Below are 27,098 nucleotides of genomic sequence, written 5' to 3' on the forward strand. Positions count from 1 at the left end.
CGTGCATTAAATAAAATACATTTAATTATTTTTCTGCAATATATTTTTTTCTGTCTGTGATCCCCAAAAAGTCCTACTTTTCTGAGGAAATTTGTCTTACTACTGTGCATGACTCTTTTACTGATGACACCTCCTCAGTCTTACCCTTTCTTCTTTATATATTGTATTATAGGTAGTTTGCTAGTTAGGTTTTCTGTCACTTAATTAGGTTGCTAGTTAGGTATTTTGTCACTAGGTTTATGGTTCACTTATATCTTCGTGTTTGCTGTGTATTCTATTTGCTGGTGTTTGGATAAGTTTTGTTTCACTACTAATAAATCTCAATAATATACAGTATAGTCTGGTTTCAGTTTCCTAAGTGTAGATACACAGATCTGGCCATCCCTGCTGCTGGATGCCTTTTTGGGATTCTTGACAGGTACCTTCTTACCAACTTTGGTAGTGTCATTCTTAATCCTAACGCAAGTGGTCAGGCACTATAGCTGGCTTCTGTGTTCTTCACCTATATACACTTTTCTCATAAAGCAAGCAAGCCTACCGGGACTTGGTTCCCCCCAGATCTTATACACAATGATATAGGGCCTGGCCACCACGCCAGGGCAGGCATGAACTAAGCACAGCAAACAGCTACTTACAGTTGGCAGACAGGCACAGTAATTCAATGACAGTCCCGATACAAAGCAGGCAGGGTTCTGAATAGTCAGGGTCAAATCCATAGTCAAAAGGCAAGCAGATTTCAGAGAATAGTCAATATCCGATCCGAGGTCGTCAATGAGGGACTCTAGAGCAGGACACACAAACTGGGAGCTTGAGCATTTGTAACACCCAAGGACTGACCACATCAAACACCTTGCAGGTGGACAGATAGATGGGGAGGATGCATCATAGCCAAAACCAGTGTGCTACAATGACACCAACAGCTGACATGAACAGAAGCGCTACAAGCCCCTGACAGGTAGGGCCATATGTTCCTTACATGAACCAAATACCTGTGGCGAGGGGATGAGAGTCCACTAACAGTTGTAGGCCATTCTACATATATGAAATCCATCATATCTGAAAGTTACTGGCACACTGGCTTATACTGTATATATTGCCATTAATGATGCTTTTGCTTTATACATTGTGCATTAGCTATTGTTGGTGCCAGGGCCGGTGCTACCACTAGGCAAACTGGGCAGCCGCCTAGGGTGCACTGGTGCCTAGGGGCGCCCGGCCACTGATTTCCCTCCACGTCTGCATGCTCTGCAGGCTGCAGCATGTAACTAACTAAGTCTCAGGCAGCTGCTTCCGTCTGGCCAGTAGTGTAATTAGAGGCACAGCGCAGCACTGGAGCTAGCACTAGAGGAAGCAGAGTTTGACGCTTCCTGTATAGTGCCGCCTCCTGTCACACGGACAGGGAAAAAGGGTGGAGCCAATGGGGGCAGAAAAATGAGGTTTCACCTAGGGTGCCAAAAATCCTTGCACCAGTCCTGGTTGGTGCATTGGTACCATGTGCAAAAAATGATATACGGCTTTTGCATTGGAGAAGTAATAATGACTCATAAGGTGCACCAGATCACCCAAAGTTCTCAAGCAAATACTAACTTTTCAAATATTGGTATTTGCATAGTCAGAGGCATCACCCCTGCCCCTCTCCCATGTGGCAAAGACCAGACCTAGCTATAGATAGTTAAGACAATGAACATAACATTACCTATGATTCCCATAGTTCAGGAATATGCAATTAGCGGACCTCCAGCTGTTGCAGAACTACAATTCCCATGAGGCATAGCAAGACTCTTAGGCCGCGTACACACGGGCGGACTGTTCGCCCAACTTTGTCCGCTGAACAGTGTTTCAGCAGACAGTCCGCTCGTGTGTGGGCTTCAGCGGACAGTTTCAGCGGACAGTCTGACGAACAAAGTTTTTCGGAATTTCCGTAAGACTGTCCGCTGAAACTTGGTTTGAGCGGACAGTCCGCTCGTGTGTAGGCTTGTTCGTCAAACTAAGTTCCGCGCATGCTCAGAAAGGATTTACACGCCGAAGGTTGCATTGCAGTGTATTGGACGTCGTTTTTCGAGTCCCGTCGTACGTGCCGTTCTCGTCATCGCGCAAGTTTTCAGCGGACTGTTCGTTCGTCGTGTGTGGCCAAGTCCGTTCATGCTAATTTTGAACGGACTGTTTGTCAAACTGTTTGACGAACCTAGTTGGGCGGACAGTCCGCCCGTGTGTACGCGGCCTTACAGCCACAATTATGACAGCCAGAGGCAGAGCATGATGGGACTTGTAGTTTAGCAACAGCTGGAGGTCCGCTAATTGCATATCCCTGCCATAGTTGAAAGTTGGGATTTTCTTGATGGCTCCTCCATTTCACAGGAGTAGGTGGGAACACAGAGCCACCCAACTGGGTGCATGGTGTGGGACATTATGGAATTTTTTATGTAGTGATAGCTTTAATGTATATTTTTGCATGCAGTATAAAAAAATAATAATCTTCCCTATAGTTTCTATTGGTAGAGAATAACTTAACCTATGAAAAGTTGTGTCTCAGTTTCTGAAACTTGAAGAGACCCATTGTACAGTATGCCAATTATTTCTATATCAATATATCTTACATAAGGCAGCCAGTTGTTTTAGGTGCCTGGTTGTCTGTTTCCAGCCTGCCATCAGACTATTGCTGGGGTCTCCATTCACAGTTATGACATGCTGGGGGGGGGGGGTTATGTAAAGTGAAGGGGAGAACCATCACACTTCCACAATGACATATTTTTTATACAACACTGGGAGTTTCAGTGCTGCACAGTTAGTGGGTGACCCCAGGCTTCATCTTGGAGCGCTTAGTGGGCTCTACGAGCAAGGGGTCTCTGAGACCCACTCCATCCTTTGCACGTGCGGACTGACTTTCACCTATTGGTCCCAGTCCCATCAATGGAAGCCTCTAATTCATTCTCCCGAAGTCCACTATATTGTGACACTCTATTGACTGGGGACAAGACTAAGTGAGATCTGGGTGTCTCCAGCACAGCGGTCTCCAAACTGTAGCCCGTGGGCCAGAGGTGGCCCTTTGGTTGCCTTTATCCACCCTTGGGGCACTGTTACTTTTGCTGATAGAAGGCACTATACTTCCCACCGACACCAATGATGAGGCACCATGCCTTCGACTGACAATAACAGTGGGGCATATTACCCACCACTGACACCAACGAGGTGGCATGATTCCTCCCACTGATACCAATAATGGGACACTATTCCTTTCACTGACACCATTATTATTATACAGGATTTATATAGCAACGACAGTTTATGCACGCACTTTACAACATAAGGGCAGACAGTACAATTTAAAGTGGAGGGCCACCCTGAAAAACAAAAGTACATTAAAATTTTGCAAAAAATCAGAAAAAAATATGAAATTTTTTATTATTTTTTAAACTTACCAGAAATGCCTGTTGCTAGGCATATCATCCTAATCTGCCTCTTGCTACTCCGCGGTGATCTTCGATCTTCTCTCCTCCTTGCGGCGTCTTCTGGGGAATGGGACGCTGTGTGTTCTAGGAACTGTGTGTGTCCCAGAACACAGCGCGCCCCATTCACAAAGCACTGCGCAGTAGGAAACGGGCAGTGAAGCCGCAAGGCTCCACTGCCTGTTTCCCTTAGTTGGAATGGCGGCGCCGGGACCCGAGAGCCAAGGGACGGGTCAGCCTCGGGCGGCCGAAATCGCGGGCGCCCTGGACAGGTAAGTCTGCTTATTAAAAGTCAGCAGCTACAGTGTTTGCAGCTGCTGACTTTTAAAAAAAAATTTTTTAAGCTGGCCCTCCTCTTTAATACAGTAGGAGTCAGAGGAGTCAGAGGGCCCTGCTCGTTAGAGCTTACAATCTAAGAGGGAGGGTCAAGAGATAAAAAAAGGTAATAATATGGGGGGGGGGGGCTGATGGAGAAGATAAATGTACAGTTGTTAGGTGGGGGCAGGATAGGCTTCTTTGTAGAGAAGAGTTTTCAGGGATCCCCTGACAGTGGACAGAGTAGGAAATAGTCAGTTAGATTGGGGTAAGGGGTTCCAGAGGATGGTAGAGGCTCTGGAGAAGTCCTGGAGGTGAGCATGGGAGGTGGTGACAAGGGAGCTAGAGAGCAGGAGGTCTTGGACAAAGAGTATGATTTGTTTGCTATTTTGAGACCAGGTTAGGGATGTAGCCGGGGACAGGGTCATGGATGGTTTTGTAAGTTGTCATTAGTATATTGATTTTAATTCTCTGGGTGAGCGGAGGCCAATAGAGGGTTTGGAAAATGAGGGATGGAGGACACTGAGGTGGATGAGTCTGGCAGCAGCATTCATGATGGACTGAATAGGGGATAGGCTACGTAAGGGGAAGCCAATCAATGAGGAGGGAGATGCCGTAGTCGAGGCGAGAGATGACCAGGGAGTGAATTAGAAGCTTTGTGGTGTCATCGGTTAGGAAGGGGCGTATCTTGGAGATGTTGCGAAAGGTTGAGGCGGCAAGCTTTGGACAGTGATTAGATGTGGGGCTGAAAGGATAGTTCAGAGTCCCGGATTAGATCCAGAACCTTGGCATGCAGGGATGGGTTGATAGTTGAGCCATTGATTTTGACAGAGAAATCAGGGGAGAGGCACATAGGGGAGGAAATATTATGAGTTCAGTTTTGGATAGATCGAGTTTGAGCTGAGTTGACAACTGATACCAATGATGGGGCACTATTCCTCCCACTGATACCAATGATGGGGCACTACTTCTCCCACTGATACCAATGATGGAGCACTATTCCTCCCACTGATACCAATGACGGAGCACTATTCCTCCCACTGATACCAATGATGGGGCACTATTCCTCCCACTGATACCAATGACGGAGCACTATTCCTCCCACTGATACCAATGATGGGACACTATTCCCCCCACTGACACCAATGATGGGGCACTATTCCTCCCACTGATACCAATGACGGAGCACTATTCCTCCCACTGATACCAATGATGGAGCACTATTCCTCCCACTGATACCAATGACGGAGCACTATTCCTCCCACTGATACCAATGACGGAGCACTATTCCTCCCACTAATACCAATGATGGGACACTATTCCTCCCACTGATACCAATGATGGGGCACTATTCCTCCCACTAATACCAATGATGGGACACTATTCCTCCCACTGATACCAATGATGGGACACTATTCCTCCCACTGATACCAATGATGGGACACTATTCCTCCCACTAATACCAATGATGGGACACTATTCCTCCCACTGATACCAATGATGGGACACTATTCCTCCCACTGACACCAATGATGGGACACTACTCCTCCAACTGATACCAATGATGGGACACTATTCCTCCCACTGATACCAATGATGGGACACTATTCCTCCCACTGATACCAATGATGGGGCACTATTCCTCCCACTAATACCAATGATGGGACACTATTCCTCCCACTGATACCAATGATGGGACACTATTCCTCCCACTGATACCAATGATGGGACACTATTCCTCCCACTGACACCAATGATGGGGCACTATTCCTCCCACTGATACCAATGATGGGACACTATTCCTCCCATTGACACCAATGATGGGGCACTATTCCTCCCACTGACACCAACAATAGGGCACTATTCCTCCCACCAATACCAACATTACCAATGATAGGGCACTATTCCTCCTACTACTGACCACAGATGCTATGTAATTTGTATACCACTGACCACCAAGGCTGGGACATTTTCTACTCCCACTGGCAATAGTCTTGCCCCCCTAAGGTCTGATGGCAAGTAAACTGGCCCTTTGCCTACAAAGATTTTGAGACCCCCTGCTCCAGCACACAGAGAAAAATCTTGCTGTCACAACTGCTTATGAGAAATTACCTCCAGCAACTGACATCCTATTCTCCACTACGGAAGAAGATTTCCCCCCAACCATAACATTGGACCTCATACTGCGGGACAGTACAACATGTCCCCGTAATAGATAGCAAGCTCTATCAAGCATAACAGCAATTTAGCAAACATTTCATTCAGCATAATTAACACTCACATTATCAATATGTTAGGACATAGTCACCAAGTAACAAAACATTTATCACTGCACGTAATAGCGACCTCTAGTAAAATTACTAGTCATAGACAGCAGCAATTACTGGCTTAATAATTAAGGAAACATCTGCACATTCTCTGAGGACAACCAGGACTGCGCGGTTAAATAAGGTAGTCCAAAACATTTATCTATACAATAGTTTAAAAAGTTTTTTTTCAGTTCTCAAACTAAAAAAAGTGCAAGTCTTGCAACACATCCAAGGAGTCTGTAGGTCAAGCTAGCCAAGCAAGTTCTACAACAATATCCATGTAGCACCCTCCTAGATTAGGTGCTAGGTTAAGTAAATGTAATTATTAGCTCTATTGTAATCAGTTGGAAGATTAAAACCAGTAGCTAAATATTTATGCAGCCCCAGCCAACTCCTGGGGATGTGTGCCCAGATGGTGGCTGGGAGGGAGCATAAATAGTTTGGGATTTGGAACTGAGGGGCCTTCTAGGCAGCCCAGCTGTGATTTTCTACTGTTCGAGGTTCCATCTATGCTAGCTGGGGGGGGGGGGGGGGGGGCTGTTCTGCTGAACTTTGCCAGGGTTGACTGAGGGACTTCTTTCTTTTTGGGAATCTGGTCTAGAGAAATCACAGAAGAGGTGTATGGAAGATATTGTAAGGAGGCAACCAATTATCCAAGGACATTAGTGAGTACAGACCAGTGTGTGAGATCCCAGTGACTGTGTGCTGCTGTTGTCCCTCTTGCATTAGAGTCTGCCTGGACTTAAAGCGGACATTGTTCATGGTGTCACTGTGTAGCTCAGCCCATCATTTGTTGCTGCAAGGACTGTGATCAGAATCTCTATGAGGAAGATATGTGTCTTCAAGATACTAAATGTAATGCTAAAGTCCGGCGTTTGCTAGCGCAATGATGTACAGCACGTACGACGGGACTAGGAAAAGGAAGTTCAATAGCCAGTAGCCAATAGCTTCCTTTTCATACTTGCTTCTGAGCATGCGTCATTTTTAGTCCGCCGGACTAGCATACTGACGAACGTATTGTCCGCTGAAACCCAAGTCCGGCGGAAAGATTGGACTGCAAAAATACTTTCTAAGTCCGCCGGACTTTACGCTGAGAAAGTCCGCTGAAGCCCACACACGAATATTTTCTCTGCTGTAATGCCTGATAAGATTTAGGTTCTCCTAGATACTTCTACAAAGCTTACAGGTAGCTGGAGTCCCGAGACAATCCCAAATGACCTTACATTGTAGAAATGAGTATAAGAAGTTAATGTTGAATGATGGTGAAATCTATTGTCAATGGTACAAATGGTGAAGGTGATATGAGTTTCAATGGTGGTACCATTGTGAAGGATAGGAGTGGTGAGGGTGATATGGGGTTTATGGTGGTACCATTGTGAAGGGTAGTAGTGGTGAGGGTGAAATAGGTTATATGGTGGTATGATTTTGAAAGGTAGCAGTTGGGAGGGTGATATGGGTTATACGGGGGTACCACTGTGAAGGGAAGGAGTGGTAAGGGTGATATGGGTTTTATGGGGGTAACATTGTGAAAGGTAGGAGTGGTGAGGGTGATATGGGTTGTATGGTACTTAGTACCATTGGGAAGGGTAGCAGTGGTGAGGGTGATATAGGTTATATGGTAGTACTATTGTGAAGGATAGGAGTGGTGAGGGTGATATGGGTTATATAGTGGTATCATTGAGATGGGTAGTTGTGGTGAAGGTGATATGGGTTATATGGTGGTACCATTGTGAAGGGTAGGAGTGGTGAGGGTGATATGGGTTATATGGTAGTACAATTGTGGAGGGTAGGAGTAATGAGGGTAATATGGGTTATATGATGGTACCTTTGTGAAAGGTAGGAGTGGTGAGGGTGACTTTAGTTATTTTGTGGCACCATTGTGAAAATAGGAGTGGTGAGAGTGATATGGGTTATATAGCGGTACCATTGCATTGCTAAGAATAAAAGAGGTAAGGGTGATATGGGTTATCTGGTGTTACTGTTGTGAAGGGTGGAAGTGGTGAGGTTGATTTGGGTTCTATGGTGGTACCATTGTGAAGGGTAGGAGTGGTGAGGGTGATATGGGTTATATGGTAGTACTATTGTGAAGAGTAGGAGTAGTGAGGTTGATTTGGGTTCAGCGGCGGTACCCCTGTGAAGAGTAGGAGTAGTGAGGTTGATTTGGGTTCAGCGACGGTACCCCTGTGAAGAGTAGGAGTAGTGAGGTTGATTTGGGTTCAGTGGTGGTACCCTTGTGAAGGGTAGGACTGATGAGGGTTATATGGGTTGTATGGTGGTACCATTGTTAAGGGTGAAATTGGCGAGGGTGAAATAATGTGTGGCGTTTTTGTATCTGAATTGTTCGGAACTTTGTAAAACTTTTAGTGCATTTCCTTTATTTGTCTTCCTCCTGGTGTTAGTTTACTATAGAGCGTTGTTATCATCCTGGAGCTACTGTACTGTTATTTTTCATGATATGATGCTATCTCACTTTGATGGTTTAAACGGTTTTCTCCTTCTTCCCAAATTTGCTTTTTCATTGTTTAATGGACTGAGAATGTCATGAGAATGGACTGAGATGCTTCTCTGATGGGTTTTGATGCTTTGTGGTGAATTCGTTGTTTTTTTTTTTTTCTTTTTTTAGGGTTAGCACATCAAAGTATAATAATGGGTTAAACTTGATAAACTCATACCTTTATTTTTCCAACCGACATAGCAATGCTGCAGTGACAGTTGATTAATGTGTATCCATGGTTATATATTCTGCTCCTTGTGCGTATAATTGACGTGGGCCAGCTGGGCACAGAGGTACGAAAGTGGTGCAGGTAATCATCATGTAGGAGGAAGGGTGCCATTATCATATACTTTTCATATGGAAAGTATCCCCCTTCGGAGATAGAATAATGTGAATAATGTTATTCCCAAGGTGTGACGCCTGCAATATGCAATATTTGAAGGTTGCAATCAAAGTGTCATTTGTTAGGATTTCCAGGAATTAAATTATCTCCTGGTTATTGAACAATTGGCAGCTTATTGTATCTGGGAAGCTCTCCATAGCTCTCCAATAAAGAGGTGGCTTATAATTCGTGTGACATACATCCGTAGGCTACGGCAGTGGTACACGGGCTACATCTGGTTTGTGGCATGGCCATTTTTTTTTATCTTTTGGATCTGGATCATGTATAGTTACATAAGTCCAAACTAGACCAATGTATGAAAAAATGCTATACCTGCAATTGTTCTTTGAGATGATCCCACTGACCTATATAATTAATGAAGACTAAAATCTATAGAAAAAACTGAGATGACATTTTTTTTTTCTATTGAATGCATGTTATTCTAATATATTTGGCTTTGCAAGTCAAAATTTGCAATTGCTATCTCTATTCTTTGTTAAAATTACAATAAATATATTGAAAAGAAAAAACGGAGATGGCATGGACTCTACAGGTAATGATAATGGGGAATGTTTTTATATTTTTGTTTACAGATAACTGTGGTGGTACCATTGTGAAGTGTAGGATTGGTGAGGTTGATATGGGTTATGTGGTGGTACCATTGTGAAGGGTAGGAGTGCTGAGGGTTATATGTGTTATATGCTGGTACCATTGTGGAGGGTAGGAGGGGTTAGAGTGATATTTGTTATATGGTGGTACCATTGTGGAGGGTAGGAGTGGCGAGGGTAATATGGGTTATATGCTGATACCATTGTGTAGTATAGGAGTGGTGAATGTGATATGGGTTAGATGGTGGTACCATTGTAAAGGGTAGGAGTGGTGAGGGTGATATTGGTTTTATGGTGGTATCATTGTGAAGATTAGGAGTGGTGAGGGTGATATGGGTTTTATGGTGGTATCATTGTGAAGATTAGGAGTGGTGAGGTTTATATGGGTTATATGGTCATACAATTGTGAAAGTTAGGAGTGGGGAGGGTGGTATGGGTTATATGGTGGTACCATTGTGGAGGGTAGGAGTGGTGAGGGTGATATGTGTTATATGCTGGTACAATTGTGAAGTGTAGGAGTTGGGAGGGTGATATGGGTTATATGGTGGTATTTTTGTGAAGGTTAGGAGTGGTGATATTGATATTGGTTATATGGTCTTACCATTGTGAAAGGTAGGAGTGGTGAGGGTGATATGGGTTATATGCTGGTAACATTGTGAAGTGTAGAATTGGTAAGGGTGATATGGGTTATATGGTGGTACCATTGTAAAGTGTAGGACTGGTGAGGGTGATATGGGTTTTATGGTGGTATCATTGTGAAGATTAGGAGTGGTGAGGTTGATATGGATTATATGATCATACAATTGTGAAAGTTAGGAGTGGGGAGGGTGATATGAGTTATATGGTGATACCATTGTGGAGGGTAGGAGTGGTAAGGGGGATATGAGTTATATGGTGGTACTTTTGTGAAGGGTAGGAGTGTCAAAGTTGATATTGATTGCATGGTATCATTGTTAAGTGTAGGAAGTTGAAGATGATATGGGTTACATTTTGGTACCTTTGTGAAGGGTACAAGTGGTGAGGGTGATATAGCTTATATGGTTGTACCATTGTGGAGGGTACTACAGGTAATGACTCTAATGGGGAACATTTTATTTTATTTTTTTGCTTAGAGATATCTGTGGTGGTACCATTGTGAAGTGTAGGATTGGTGAGGTTGATATTGGTTATGTGGTGGTACTATTGTGAAGGGTAGGAGTGGTAAGGGTGATATGGTGGTACCATTGTGGAGGGTAGGAGTGGTGAGGTTAATATGGGTTATATGGTGGTATCATTGTGAAGGGTAGGAGTGGTGAGGGTGATATGGTGGTACCATTGCGGAGGGTAGGAGTGGTGAGGTTAATATGGGTTATATGGTGGTACCATTGTGAAAGGTAGGAGTGGTGAGGTTAATATGGGTTATGTGGTGATACCATTGCGAAGTGTAGAACTGGTGAGGGTGATATGGGTTATATGGTGGTACCATTGTGAAGAGTAGGAGTGGTGAGGGTGATAAGGGTTATATGGTGGTATCATTGTGAAGAGTAGGAGTTGTGAGGTTAATATGGGTTATATGGTGGTACCATTGTGAAGGGTAGGAGTGGTGAAGGTGATATGGTGGTACCATTGCGGAGGGTAGGAGGGGTGAGGGTGATATGGGTTATATGGTGGTATCATTGGGAAGAGTAGGAGTGGTGAGGGTGATATGGGTTATATGGTGGTATCATTGTGAAGAGTAGGAGTGGTGAGGGTGATATGGGTTATATGGTGGTATCATTGTGAAGAGTATGAGTGGTGAGGGTGATATGGGTTATATGGTGGTATCATTGTGAAGAGTAGGAGTGGTGAGGGTGATATGGGTTATATGGTGGTATCATTGTGAAGAGTAGGAGTGGTGAGGGTGATATGGGTTATATGGTGGTACCATTGTGAAGGGTAGGAGTGGTGAGGGTGATATGGTGGTACCATTGCGGAGGGTAGGAGGGGTGAGGGTGATATGGGTTATATGGTGGTATCATTGTGAAGAATAGGAGTGGTGAGGGTGATATGGGTTATATGGTGGTATCATTGTGGAGGGTAGGAGTGGTGAGGGTGATATGGGTTATATGGTGGTACCATTGTAAAGTGTAGGACTGGTGAGGGTGATATGGGTTATATGGTGGTATCATTGTGAAGAGTAGGAGTGGTGAGGGTGATATGGGTTATATGGTGGTATCAATGTGAAGAGTAGGAGTGGTGAGGGTGATATGGGGTATATGGTGGTATCATTGTGAAGAGTAGGAGCGGTGATGGTGATATGGGTTATATGGTGGTATCATTGTGAAGAGTAGGAGTGGTGAGGGTGATATGGGTTATATGGTGGTATCATTGTGAAGAGTAGTAGCGGTGATGGTGATATGGGTTATATGGTGGTATCATTGTGAAGAGTAGGAGTGGTGAGGGTGATATGGGTTATATAGTGGTATCATTGTGAAGAGTATGAGTGGTGAGGGTGATATGGGTTATATGGTGGTATCATTGTGAAGAGTATGAGTGGTGAGGGTGATATGGGTTATATGGTGGTATCATTGTGAAGAGTAGGAGTGGTGAGGTTGATATGGGTTATATGGTGGTAGCATTGTGAAAAGTAGAAGTGATGAAGGTGACTCTAATGAGGAACATATGTTTTTTTGTTGCTTATAGACATCTCCACTGTACCAGAAACTACATCCACCTGAACCTCTTCACCTCCTTCATCCTGAGAGCCATCTCCGTCTTTATAAAGGACTCTGTCCTGAAGTGGATGTATAATATCGCCATACTTGATAACCAGTGGGAGGGGCTTATTTCCTACCAGGTATCACATGACCTCCAACTATGCATATATACCACTTGTCCAATATATAATTACAATGTATTTATGTAATATGTATATGGGTTGGTTGGCTAGTTCAGACTGGGAAATGTTTCCTTTGGACCAATCAGTGGAGCTCATTAGATCTTTTTTCCCATGTCTATGCAAGACTTTCTCAACCCTTTTACTCTAGAGAGGAACCCTTGAAATAATTTTCAGGTGTCGGAGAACTAATGTTAAAATGAATTGGCTATGCCAAGTGGCATTGGATCGGGAACTATGCAGGCGTCATTAAATGGGAGGCCAATGAGCCATAGCTAAAAAAAAAAACCAAAAAAAACCTTAGCAACCAATGGAGGAACCCTGGTTGAGAATGTGAAGAGCACTCCTATTTGGAGACAACCTCTACCTTAAATTGATATTTCAGTTGTGGATTGGATGGACGCTGACTGATTAAGTTGTAACAAATGTTGGCGTCTGACTTCAATCTCCCGATCCTTTATTACCTAAAACTCCATGACAGATACCAGTGACGAGAACACTAACCTGTTTCTGCTGAATCTTCATCATAAGGCTGACGTACTCAAAACGCGTCCCTGTTGTATGTCCTATTTTAAAATTGGGCAAGATAGGGGACTCATTGACCATCATTGACCATCTATTTTCAGTGCGTATCACTGCGTTCTTCTGTGCATTACCGTAATGCACATTAAATGCACTGATGCAATGCAGCGCTATTCATTTTGAATGCCACCCAAAGCACCTGCCAACAGACATGCATTGTGGCGCAGTATGCTGCCAAACTATAGTAAACTATATTTTTTTCAGTGCGCTGCACCATAAGGCACGCCAGTGCATTGCCGCGGGTTGTAATATAATACACGCCCGTTATCAGGTGCATTCGAATATTGTTTAGAATAAATGACGCAGTATTCCACTTATGCAGTCAGATGCAAAAAGGGTACAAAAAATGATTCCTTTATCGCTATAACAAATCCATCACCGTTGATAAGGCACCTGCTATAATGGTGTGAAACGCGTCAGTTTTTTTATCCTTGCTGCATGGATTTATTTTAACGATAAAGAAATCATTTTCATTGGACCTTTTTGTTCAATTTTTGCATATGGTTGCATATTTTGCTGCACCCACGCCTGGAGAGGGGAGAGATCAGTAGGAAGTAGACACCTGTTCTTCTTTTCATTTCACTTATAGCCGGCGCCAGCATGAGGTTGCTTAGGCAGCCTCCTTAGGGCCCCCCCAGGATGGGAGGGGATCTGAATCTCCAGCCCAGGGCAGCTGATAAGGGGGGTAGCACTGGTCCTCCTGTACCTGACTCAAGCCAGCAGAGGGGCCCGGACAGCAGGGGATCCAGATGTAAGCGGAAGGAGGGGGGACGATCGGTGCAGTGGGGTGGGGCAATTACAGGAACCAATCCCCTGTCTGCCTCCCCTTGCAGCAGCTGAAAGCCAGCTTCTCCTCCTCTCCCTACCGCCTTTCAGTTGCTGCAAGGGGAGGCAGACAGCCGAACAGTTCATATAAATGCCCTCTCCCCCCTGCCACGCTGATAATTCTCTCTGTGCATCATTCTCTAACCCCCAGCTACCCGGGCCCCCTCTCTGACCCCCCCCCCCCCCACCGCCCTGCAGTGTTTCCGGCCTCCCTCCTCTCCTCCGCTACCGCTGCTGCTTTCAGGGTGGAGACCAGAGGAAGGGCCGGTAAATATGTAATTTACCGGCCCCTTCCTTCTCTTCTGAATTGGACACAGTGAGCGATCAGTACCGGTCACTCCCGTGTCCATTCAAAACTGAAGCATTGTAAACTGTGCTTCAGTTTATAGAGGGACAGGAGCCTCTGTGTCCTGTTCATTCATCTTGAAGGACTTGTGTCTTTTTTTTCTGTCTCAAAGGTGAGATATCAGGGGTCTGTTTAGACCCCTGATATTTTACCCTAGCCCTCCCAACAGCGTTGTTTAAAAAAAAAAAAAAAAAAAAAAAATCATAAAGAATAATTAAAACATTTAAAAAAAAATAACAAATTGTAAAAATGTCAATGCACCTTCGCCTGTGCAGATACAGATTCTTGCACCGGCCCTGAATGCACTTAATGCATGTTTCTGCACCAATAGATGGTGTGTAGACATGTAGCATTTGTTTTGTTCCAAATTCGTTTAACAAACTTTTCCAAATATCTGTAGATTAGAATATTCGAAAATTGTTACATTTGAAAAAAAATTGAAAAAAAAAATTTGAAAATTGTAAAAAGAAAAAAACGTTAATTCCAAAAAAATCGTAAATTTTGAAATAAAAAAAAAAAAAATCAGAAATTCGAAAACCCAAAAATCTGAAATAATAACTAACTAATCATAACTTAACAATTACTAGCTAATAAATTATAGGCGTTTTTAAATTTGGCTGTTAGTGAACATAACGAATACGAATTTATCTGAAGTTACCAATTATCCGAAAACAATGAATGGCGTATCTAAACGAATGGAACGTGACGAATGAATAATAATAAATGACAATAATAATGCTAAAAACTTTTTATTATTATTATTATTATTATTATTATTATTATTTATTATTAATCTGTTCCGTTGCATTTGTTTAGATACGTCATTCGTTATTTCAGATAATTTTTAAATTCAGATAAATTACTATTTGTTAGGTTCACTAACAGCCAAATTTGAAAGTAAATTCCAATATCTATAATATTTAGTAATAGTTAAGTTCCGAATTTCTTTTTTCTTTTTTTCTTTTTTTCCTTTTATTTATTTATTTATCTATTTTTTTAGAATTTCTGATTTTTTGGGGGAATTTACGATTTTTTATAAATTTTTTTGGAATTTAGGATTTTTTTTTTCCTGGAATTAACGATTTTTTTCAAATTTACGGATTGCAATCATAACGAATGACCCGGAAAACGGAAAAAGTAAATATGAGACGAAAGCTAACAAATTTTTCGGCAGTGCACATGTCTAATGGTGTGAATGGGCCCTTAGCGGTGAGATTGGGCAAATTGTGGTAACATGGGAAGCGATTATTCTTCTGATCTTCATAAACGTGCAGCTGATGAATGGCGGGAAGTACAGATGTGAATTTGGTGCTGTCATTTTTTGCAGGAGTCGCTCAGCTGCCGGTTGGTGTTCGTCATGATGCAGTACTGTGTGGCAGCCAACTACTATTGGCTCCTGGTGGAAGGGATCTACCTGCACACCTTGCTGGTTCTGTCCGTCTTCTCCGAGCAGAGGCTCTTCCGGGTCTATGTATGCATTGGCTGGGGTGAGTAAGGGGGCGGAGTTTCTGATCCGCAGGTTCTGTGTTCCCACAATTTTTCTGACTGATGAATGACAAAATCCTGCAATATGTGCTACTGGAATTATTCATTTCTTTTCCTTTTTTACCTATAATACCGATAATAGACCCTTAAGTAGGCCCACTGAAGTGACTAGCCTCAGGTGATGAATGAAATCTCCTACATAAGTACCTGTTTATCTGCAGCCTTCTCTCCTGGGAGGCAGGGGGGCGGGGGTCTGATGTCACACATTGCACAGCACAGAGCATGAAGCTGGGTGTAATCTGAGACCTGAGTGGAGAGAAAGGACACCGCCTGATACAAACACACACACAGCCTTACTGGGAAACATGTACTGTACATCTGATGCTGTCAATTGCCAGCTGTGCATTAGAGAGGGGGTGGGGGCCTTCACCAAGGACTGCCTGGTGTCACCATAGAGCCATGCACAGCACCACATGCATCCTTTGCAAAGAAAACATCCCAGCTGGCTTCTCTTCCTACTGTCCTGGCCAGATTAACATGGGGCTTCACACGTTCTCGTGCATCGCGTGAAGGGCAACCCCTCCCACTCTTACAGAATGTGGCTCCACCCATAGTTTGCCATGGTCAGGGCTGTCTTTAATATTGATTGGACCCTTGGCAAACATTTTCTTGGGCCCCCTTCCATGCAATTTCGCTCTCCACCTGCTCTGAGACATATAATAAATAGCAGAAAGACTCAAAATCTGTTTACTGAATCAGATCAGGCAGTGATTGCGATTGGTTGCAGGGGTTACAGTGTACCATTACCACTCACTGACTGGCTGCTAGAGGTTACAGCACACATTATAGCTCACTGATTATTTTCTAGAGGTTACAGCACATGACTTCTGCTTGTTTGGTTGCTAGAGATTACTGTACATCAATACTGCTCACTGATTGGTTGCTTGAGGTTACTGGACATCCTTACCCCTCACTACTTGGTTTCTAGAGGTTACTGCACATTATTACTGCTCACTGATTGGTTGCTAGAGATTGCTGCACATTCTTACCGCTCAAAGATTGGTTTGCAAGAGATTAATGCACATCATTACTGCTCACTGATTGGTTACTAAAGGTTACAGCACATCATCTCCTCACTGCCTGCACACCATGGACTGTGGAGGTGAGTGGACCCATCAATAGGACTAATAGGACTCCTGGGATCAGTGGCAGTGCTGGGGGAGGGGGGTGTGATCAGTGGAAATGCTGGGGGGTTGATGGGATCAGTGGCAATGATGGGGGATGGGATTCGTTAGGAAGCAGTACACTGTGGCAAATTTTGAATTATGTAGAGCAAAGCTGGAAATCTTTGGCAAGTATATAGTGGGGGATTTTACACTGACCACTTTGTAACAGTGGATTTTATGCCACCCCCCCCCCCCCCCAAATATAAAGAGGGATTTCTACACTGACACCAATGTAATAGGATCATTTATACCAATCACCAGTGTAAGGGGGACCTTCACACTGGCCCAAATTTAATGAGAAGAGTTACGCTGAAGAGCCTGTCCTGACACATGCTAAGGGGGCAGGCTGAGGAAGAGCCCATCCTGATGCATGCTCGGGGTGCAGGCTGAGGAAGAGCCTGTCCTGATGCATACTGGAGGTGCACGCTGAGGAAGAGCCTGTCCTGACACATCCTGGGGGTGAAGGCTGAGGAAAAGCCCGTCCTGACGCATGCTGGGGGTGCAGGCTGAGGAAGAGACTGTCCTGACACATTCTGGGGGTGCAAGCTGAGGAAGAGCCCATCCTGACACATGCTAAGGGTGCAGGCTGAGGAAGAGCCCATCCTGACACATGCTAAGGGTGCAGGCTGAGGAAGAGCCCATCCTGACACATGCTAAGGGTGCAGGCTGAGGAAGAGCCTGTCCTGATGCATGCTGGGGGTGCAAGCTGAGGAAGAGCCCATCCTGCTACATGCTGGGGGTGCAGGCTGAGGAAGAGCCCGTCCTGACACATGCTGGGGGTGCAGGCTGAGGAAGAGCCTATTGTGACACATGCTGGGGGTGCAAGCTGAGGAACAGCCCATCCTGGCGCATGCTGGGGGCGCAGGCTGAGGAAGAGCCTGTCCTGGCGCATGCTGGGGGCGCAGGCTGAGGAAGAGCCTGTCCTGGCGCATGCTGGGGGTGCAAGCCGAGGAACAGCCCATCCTGGCTCATGCTGGGGGCGCAGGCTGAGCAAGAGCTGAAAAAAAAGTGCCAAAAGCCTGTAAAAGTTGCATTTTTAAACCTAGTGTGCATAAGACCTTTATAGAGATGAAAGTAAATTGAAAATGATTTTAGCACAGCTGCGGTGTTTGCTGAATGGCATTAGTAGCGCCCTGCTTGGCTTCAGCCTGGAATTATTTTATAAACTGAGCTGGCAGTTCACTTTAAACTCAAAGTCAGACACGTCCAATAAAATATCAACCAAAAAAATAAAAAAAAATAAAAAAGCACAAACTTCCCTAAACAGCTTTTCCATTACTGTGTAAATGAAAGACCGGGAACTGGCTGTGCCGCAGAATTCGGTCTCGGCAGCCTCAGGGAGAAACAACGGTCAGAAGCCAAATCCAAATGTTTATGATCTGTTATCGCCCCGCTCTGTGCGGATCACCGCAGGGGGGAAAATTCTCAGCATACAAAACCCACGCTGTACAAACCGCGGCTGAAGAGATAATAAGAAGGTAAAAGTTCTCCCTCCGGGCGCGGACGTCTTCTTCAAATACAATGTGACATCCAGAGGAACAATAAACACTTTAAATGTAAATTAATGAGAACACTCCAAGGGTGGGGGAGGAGGGGTAGGGTGCATTTATACAGCGGGTTGTGTAAATTTCTTCTACAATTTCAGAAATGACGCAATTTGCCGGTACGCTCTCACTGCTCGCTCCTGTGGTTGCGACTCTCATGGCTGCAGCTGTGCGCGGTGCCCGGGTCAGGTTATCGCAAATTCTCAGAGCCGTTACATTGTTACATAGTCAGGTTAAAAAAAAAAAGACACAAATTCATCTAGTGTAACTGTTGGCCACCCTATAAAGAGCCGCCGGCAGTGGAGGCCCGTCCATAGAGGGCGCGCGGGCGCCGCCTCCCCTATCCATGCGTCTGGCCCCCTAATCTACTCATCAGTGGCACAGGACCATGGATTCCAATGGCGGGTGAGTTTTTTTGAAGCACATGATTAAAGCCAGAGGCTCTAATAGGCTTCAAAAAGGGGTCAGCTTGGAGCGCAGAGCATTGCGCTCCAAGCCCACCCAAGTTGTGTGAGGATAACAAATTCATTTTCGCTGCTTTCACACTAAAGTTCCTCCCCGCCAATCAGGAGGCAGGTTGTGAAACCTGTTCTGTTTCCCCGACTGACCAAAGCGTCAGGAGATCCTATTGGATGCCTAGCGCTTTGGCGGGAAGAGGAGACACACGGTGTAGGAAGCTTGAGGAGCGGACACCGGAGCCGTCGCTGCCCGCACTCCAAGAGAGGACACCACAGCCACGCCACACGAGCGGGTAAGTGCCGTCCCCCCAAAAGAAGAACCCACTGGCCGCTGGTAGATATTGATCCTATCCCCCCCCCCCCCCCCCCTCAAGCACACACAGCCAGGCACACAGCCTTTCTTGCATTGCTCAACTGTCTCCAATGAACTGTCCAGGGCAGGTGTTGCTAAATGGCGGACCACAGTCCAGACACGGACCAAGTGACAGTCCTGTCCAGACCGTGGTCGCACCACTTAGCAGCCTTAGTGGGCGCCTTTCCTGCCGCTGCTGCTCTTAAAACCCACAGTGTGGCAGAGGGCGGGAGTTACAGGAGGCGGGATGCCTCTTCTTTAACCACTTGCTTACTGGGCACTTAAACCCCCCTCAGTCCCAGACCAATTTTCAGCTTTCAGCGCTGATGCACTTTGAATGACAATTGCGCGGTCATACAACACTGTACCCAAATGACATTTTTATCATTTTATTCCCACAAATAGAGCTTTCTTTTGATGGTATTTAATTACAGCTGGGAGTTTTATTTTTTGCTAAACAAACAAAAAAAGATGCAAAAAAAATAAAAATAAAAAATCATGTTTAATAGTTTGTTATAAAATTTTGCAAACGTGTCATTTTTCTCCTTCATTGAAGTGCGCTGATGAGGCGGCACTGATAGGCTGCACTGGTGGGCACTGATGGGCTGCATTGGTGGGCACTGATAGGCTGCATTGGTGGGCACTGATAGGCTGCACTGGTGGGCACTGATAGGCACAGATAAGGCGGCACCGATGGGCACAGATAAGGCGGCACTGATGGGCAAAGATGGGAACAGATAAGATGGCACGGATGGGTGGCACAGATGGGTGGTACAGATGGGTGGCACGGATGGGCACTGATAGGTACCACTGATAAATGGGACTGATGGGCACTGATAGGTGGCACTGATAGGTGGCTCTGATAGGTGGCACTGCTGGGCACTGATCGGTGGCACTGCTGGGCACTGGTAGATGACACTGATGGGCACGGATATGTGGCACTGGGGTGCAGCACCTTTGAGGCAGATTGTGGGCACTGCTGGGTGGCACTGTGGGCACTGCTGGGTGGCACTGCTGGGTGGCACTGTGGGCACTGCTGGGTGGCACTTACTTTTTATTAATGTGGCACTGGCAGGGGGAAGGTGGGCACTGGCAGGGGGCAGGTGGGCACTAGCAGGGTTGGCCGTGATCGGGACTGATGTCCCGATCACGGCCGCCGGTGATCGGCTTTTTTTTTTCTCCTCGCGCTGACAGCGCGAGGAGGAATAATAGCCGATTACCGGCTCCGTTATATCACATGATCAGCTGTCATTGGCTGACAGCTGATCACGTGATAAGGGGTTGGGATTGAACCCTTGCACGGATCGGTGATCAGGCGAGTCTCATAGACTCGCCAGACACAGAGCGCGCTGCGCGCGCCCCTCAGGGGGCGCGCAGGCCGCACGTGCACGGGACGACATCAATAGACGTAGTCCCGGAAAAGGAGATCCGCGCTGTAGCCGTCATTCGGCTATAGCGCGGGTCTCAAGTGGTTAAATGTATTTGCCTGCCAGCCACCGCTGCTGTTAAACTCGCAGCGGGGAAGAGGACGTGAGATATGGTAAGTCTACATGAGGAGCAGGAGCTGGCCAACCTTTCGCATGTTACAAAAGTGCAAACCTTCGCTATCTTCCCCCCCCCCCCCCCTGCTAATTTAACAATAGCGACAGCGGTGGCAATGGCGGCAGACAAATACATATACAGAACAGGAATCCAGCCTGCTGTGACTACCGCCCTCTGCTGTGCTATGTGTAGCACTGACCCACGAAGGAGTGGCTTATTTTATTGGGTTTACTGTTACCTTCTTCACCTCGTGTGCATCTAGGGGATTCCCAAGGTAGATGGCCAAAGAACTGTAGAGACTGAGGCCAGATCCCCTTGAAAGGGATTTTTATTTGCGAAGAATAGTTAACAACACAGTCTCTCGACATAGGGTTAGAGGGTTAGGTAGGGAAAATCCAGGTACTCTAAGCCCTTGTACACACGGTCGGACATTCTGACAACCAAATCCGTTGGATTTTGTCTGACGGATTTTGTCCGAAACTGTTGCATACACATGGTCGGACAAAGTTGTCGGAAAATCCGATTGTACATAACGTGAGGACGTTATTTCATTACGATGGGACTACGTTCAGGCTAGTAGCCAATAGCTTTGGTCTAGGAATTTGATCTGAGCATGCGTGGCACTTTGTCCGTCGGAGTAGGCTACACATGATTGGAGTATGTCCGATCGGAGCATTTTGTTTGAAAATTTTACCGGCAAGTTGGAATAGTTGGTCCGTCGGATATTCCGACGGAAACAGTCCGATGGAGGCCACACACAGTCGGAATATCCGACAAAACGGTCCGATAGGACACATTCCGTCGGAATCTCCGACCGTGTGTACAAGGGCTTAGTGCTAGTGTAAAAAAGTCTCTCGTATCAACAAATACAGAGAATAGCCATTCACAGCTGGATTTTCACCCCTATGGACAGTCCTTCTCTCACCAGGCCTAGCAACCAACAGGGTGCTCAGATCAAGAACAAGTCTCTTTCACAGACTTTATGTAGGTCACCTTGGTAAACTGAAAAGTTGTAGAACCCTCGTACAGCACCGGTATCTTACAGCCGGTCTGGCGATACCACACGAGCTTGGATTCACTTGGGTCTTTCAACTTGTCCAGGCTCTTGTTGAGAAGCCAACCTTTGCATGGCCTTCTCCCAAAGAGTCCTCCCCTGGATACCTTCACAGTTGCTGGGCCTCTCCAATAACCCAAGACGGCACCGGACCACCTTCAAATCCTTCGTTCAGTTTCCTCGCCTCGGGCTGGCCAGCCCCGAGACATAAAATCGGGTGGATACGCACCCCAGGCCATGGAAGTCCTGGGGGCTGGTCAGGAGGACCAGGACCATCAGCCAGAAACCACTTCTGGACCGGAACCCCGATACACGTGACATCCGCACCTTAAGTACCCTCTCCCAGGAAGCACAGCAAGAGTGACACTCCCACTGGGCTGGTTTTGAGAGAGAATAATCTTATAACACCCAATTAGACTGTGTTTCAATACCTGCCAAAAGTGACAGCGCCACCTATGGATAGGCAGAACACCCTGCAGTCCAGTCATACGTGCTGAGGTCAAAATTTCGAAACAATTAAACCCAAAACCAAGCTGCGGCTTAAGGGTAAAGTTAAATGACAAAAACACATAGTGCCGGCTCTTCAGGAGCCGGCGCTACATATGTTAAGGTAGGGCAGTGAAGGGAGAAGAGCTGTGATTGTGAGGGAGCACTGTCCTTGGTGGGAGCATTGATATGGGGGGAGTGGCTGTGATGTGAGGTGGGGAGCTGTGATATGGGGGGGGGAAGTAGGGATATGGGGGAAAGCTGTGATGTAAGGGGGGCTGTGATGTGAAAGGGGGGGTGGTCTGTGATGTAAGGGGGGGCTGTGATGTGAAGGTGGGAACTGTGATGTAAGGGGGCTGTGATGTGATGTGAGGAGAGGGGGATCTGATGTAAAAAGGGGGGGTCTGTGGTTTAAAAGAGGGGACTCAAGACATTGATTTAAAGGGGGGGCAGGGCTGTGATGTGAGAGAAGAAGCTGTGATATAGGGGGCTTTGATGTGAAAGGGGGAGTAGTTATATGGGGGGCTTTGATGTGAGAGGGGGAGCTGTGATATAGGGGGCTTTGATGTGAAAGGGGGGAGTAGTGATATGGGGGGGCTGTGATGTGAGAGGGGGAGCTGTGATATAGGGGGCTTTGATGTGAAAGCGGGGAGTAGTGATATGGGGGACTGTGATGTGAGAAGGGGAGCTGTGATATAGGGGGCTTTGATGTGAAAGTGGGAGTAGTAATATGGGGGGCTGTGATGTGAGAGAAGAAGCTGGGATATAGGGGGCTTTGACGTGAAAGGGGGGAGTAGTGATATAGGGGGGCTGTGATGTGAGAGGGGGAGCTGTGATATAGGAGGCTTTGATGTGAAAACGGGGAGTAGTGATATGGGGGGCTGTAATGTGAGAAGGGGAGCTGTGATATAGGAGGCTTTGATGTGAAAGGGGGGAGTAATGATATGGGAGGGGGGCTGTGATGTGAGAGGGGGAGCTGTGATATAGGGGGCTTTGATGTGAAAGCGGGGGTAGTGATATGGGGGGGCTGTGAGGTGAGAGGGGGAGCTGTGATATAGGGGGCTTTGATGTGAAAGGAGAGAGTAGTGATATGGGGGGGGGGGGGCTGTGATGTGAGAGGGGGAGCTGTGATATAGGGGGCTTTGATGTGAAAGGAGGGAGTAGTGATATGGGGGGCTGTGATGTGAGAGGGGAAGCTGTGATATAGTGGGCTTTGATGTGAAAGGGGGGAATAGTGATATGGGGGGCTGTGATGTGAGAGGGGGTGCTGTGATATAGGGGGCTTTGATGTGAAAGGGGGGATTAGTGATATTGGGGGCTGTGATGTGAGGGGGGAGAGCTGTGATATAGGGGGCTTTGATGTGAAAGGGGGGAGTAGTGATATGGGGGGGGCTGTGAGGTGAGAGGGGGAGCTGTGATATAGGGGGCTTTGATGTGAAAGGGGGGAATAGTGATATGGGGGGCTGTGATGTGAGGGGTGAGAGCTGTGATATAGGGGGCTTTGATGTAAAAGGGGGGAGTAGTGATGTTAGAGGGGGGAGAGCTGTGATGTGGAGGGTTGTGATTGCAAGAGGGATTGTGATGTTAGGGGGGCTTTGATGTGAAAGGGGGGGGGCTGTAATATAAAGGAGGGCTATGATGTGAGGAGACGGGGCTCTGATGTAAAAGGGGGGGAGGAGTCTGTGATTTTAAATAGGGGACTGGAGACACAAATGTAAAGGGGGCTGTGATGTAAAGGGGGGGGGGGGTGACGCTGTGATGTCAAGAACTCAAGGACCTGAGTCATAGAACAAAAATCAGATTTGAACCTCTGGAGAAAGAAAATGTTGCGGACCGGACCTCCGCAAATTTTAGTTCCGTCCCCCTGGTCTAGGGGTTTCCTTTTGGGTTTTTATTGGGAACAATGAACTTGGATGGGCAGAAGGAACCATGGGACACCCCGATAATCTATAGAACTGAACAATGTACAGACTCCTTCCTGCTGACTGCACTAAACAAAGAGATTGGATGTATCTCCGAATGAAATAGTAACACATTTTGTTTATTTTTGTTTTGTATATCCGTTTTCTAACAAATTACAAATTTTAAGAACAATTCAAATTTGGATTGGTCGAAAAATGATCGCCCGATTCAAATTATGTGTGAAGAATGGCTGGCTGTTAAGGAACGGGCCGGGCAGACGCGTCCTTAACCGGTTCCCGACCGGCGCATGCCGATGTACGTCGGCAGAATGGCACGGACAGGCAAATGGGCGTACAGGTACGTCTCTTTAAATTTTCCACCGTGCCATCACGTGCGCGCAGCCGGCCGGGACCTCCGTGAGTCTGGTCGCGGGTCCAGCGGACTCGATCGCCGCGGGGGGGGGGGGCACCCGCGATCGTCTCACGGGGAGGAAGAACGGGGAGGTGCTAATGTAAACAAGTGTGGTGATCGGGAGCAGAGATCAGTGATGTGTCACACATAGCCACGCCCAAAGTTAGAAACACTCCCCAGGACACACGTAACCCTTACCCTGCCCCCTAGTGGTTAACCCCTTCACTGTCAGTGTCATTTACACAGGAACCAGTGCATATATATATATATATAACAAAAATAATATAAAAATATATATAAAAAATAAAAATAATGAAAAATAAAATAAAATAAAAAATAGAAAATAAAAATAAAAGAAAATGAATGAATCAAAATAAAAATAATAACAAAAATAAAATCAAAAATAAATAATAATAAGTACAAACTAATAATAAATAAACATAGGTAATACCCATTGACAACATACCATCCCACATGGAATGAGACCAATTCAGCTATTGTTGATAAAAGCATTAAGGTCCCACTCAATATTCATTCCATGTGGGTGGTATGTCTGGGCCTGATAGATCCATTTGGTCTCCAATTGGGAGACCCCCAAATGTTGCTGCCCCCCCCCCTCCATGACCAACAAATTTGTCTATACCCAAAAAGGTGGTACCCTCCTGGTTACGGTTATGTTTTAACGCATAATGTTTGGACAAACTGTGCTTGGGATACCTTCTCTTGATGTTACCCACATGTTCAACAAGCCTAATGTGTAACATGCGTATCGTACGTCCAATGTACTGTAACCCACATGGGCACCTAATTATGTAAACTACATTCTTTGTAGTACATGAAATAAAAGACCTTATGGGAAAGGTCTCCTGAGTAGAGGTAGCAACAAAAGACTGGGTATGCCTACATCTATTGGCATTGATTTTACAAATAGGACACCTCCGACAAGGAAAGAAGCCATCCATATCCTGAAAGAAAGACATTTTTTTCTTTGGCGGATCTACAACATTTGGGGCTATCTGTAATCCCAATGGGGAAACCCCCCTATAGACCATCCGAGGTTTATCTGGTAAACTGGGGTCTAAAAAGTGATCCCCCCTTAAAACTCTCCAATGCCTCTGTATGATCTTATGGATATCATAATGCTGGCTAGAATAAGATGTTACAAATGAAAATTTTAATGGTTCATCAACCATTTTAGGCTTAGTAGTCAGCAGAAAATTCCTGTCCTTATCTGAGTCAAAAGCAACAGCAGCATCCAATTCCTCTACAGCATACCCTTTCTCCAAGAACCGATCCCTGAGAACCAATGATTGAGATACAAAATCATCATAGTTGGTACAATTCCGCCTGAGTCTCAGGAATTGGCTCTTGGGTATGGAAGTTAACCAAGCTTTAAGGTGACAACTCTTGGTATCGATATAACCATTTCGGTTTGTTTCCTTGAAATAGGTAGAGGTCACTATTTGGCCCTCTATAATCCTAATATTTAAATCATGGAAATGGATCCCAACATTACTCGCCTCGAAGGTCAAACAGATGCCCCTATCATTCGAATTAAGGCCGGCGATAAACTCAGCCAATGAATCCGAATCGCCATCCCATAGGAGGAGGATGTCGTCTATATATATTTTCCAGAGTACCAGTTCTTCCCTGGACTCATAATAGACGACATCCTCCTCCCATTTGGCCATAAAGAGATTGGCCATACTGGGGGCAAACTTCGCCCCCATGGCCGCACCCCTATTCTGGACATGATACGATCCCTTATACCAAAAGTAATTATGTTGCATCGCATAATCCAACAAGGTAAGTATAAAGGATTGCTGTTGGATATGGAGTGTATCCGTCTCCAAAAAATGTTTAATGGTGGGAATCCCCGATTGGTGGATATAGGTATCCCGATCAGACAATAATCTCTCCATTTCTCTATTATAGGCATCTTTGTCCAAGATCACGATACCACCCCCTTTATCCACAGGACGTACAATAATATCATCCCGATTTTTCTCCATGCCTTTTTTAAAAGTATATTCCCTCCTAATTTTTTTATCTGTAAGGTAAGTAAATCCTTGTTAACCAAATCCCTGAATACAGTAATAGCAGGGGCTTGGGGACCCGGGGGATTAAATAAAGAAGCATTTCTTAATTCTGAATTTCTCATCTCCAATGAGACATTAGTATTGCAGCGATAAGGGTTCGCAATAAAATGGTGCTATATATTAATTTTACGTACAAATTTTTGGACGTCTATAAACGCTTGAAACTTATTCAAAGGTTTAGCAGGTGCAAACTTAAGGCCGTGATTCAAAACATGTTTTTCTTCATTCGAAAGGCTAGCTGTACTTAAATTAAACAAGCCATCATCCCTCATACTTGCCTCCTTTTTTGCGCGGACCTGCTGCCCCCCTCTGGTACCCCTTTTAGATCTATACCCCTTTTGTATTTTTGAGCTTCGGGAAAAAAAACTATAGTTATAA

At 45.6% G+C, this 27,098-nt stretch overlaps 1 protein-coding gene across 1 annotated transcript in view; it reads left to right on the plus strand.

The window, feature by feature from the left end:
- GLP1R (glucagon like peptide 1 receptor) overlaps positions 1 to 27,098 on the plus strand; it is a 383,473-nt gene that overhangs the window by 187,424 nt on the left and 168,951 nt on the right. Inside the window, exons 6-7 of the mRNA XM_077490401.1 lie at positions 12,216 to 12,369; positions 15,489 to 15,648. Coding sequence (XP_077346527.1) covers positions 12,216 to 12,369; positions 15,489 to 15,648 — 314 coding nt within the window. The remainder of the gene's footprint in view (positions 1 to 12,215; positions 12,370 to 15,488; positions 15,649 to 27,098) is intronic.

Source organism: Lithobates pipiens, unplaced genomic scaffold (assembly GCF_037356315.1).
Source record: "Lithobates pipiens isolate NorthernLeopardFrog02 unplaced genomic scaffold, aLitPip1_a1.2 Scaffold_18, whole genome shotgun sequence".
NCBI lineage: Eukaryota > Metazoa > Chordata > Amphibia > Anura > Ranidae > Lithobates > Lithobates pipiens.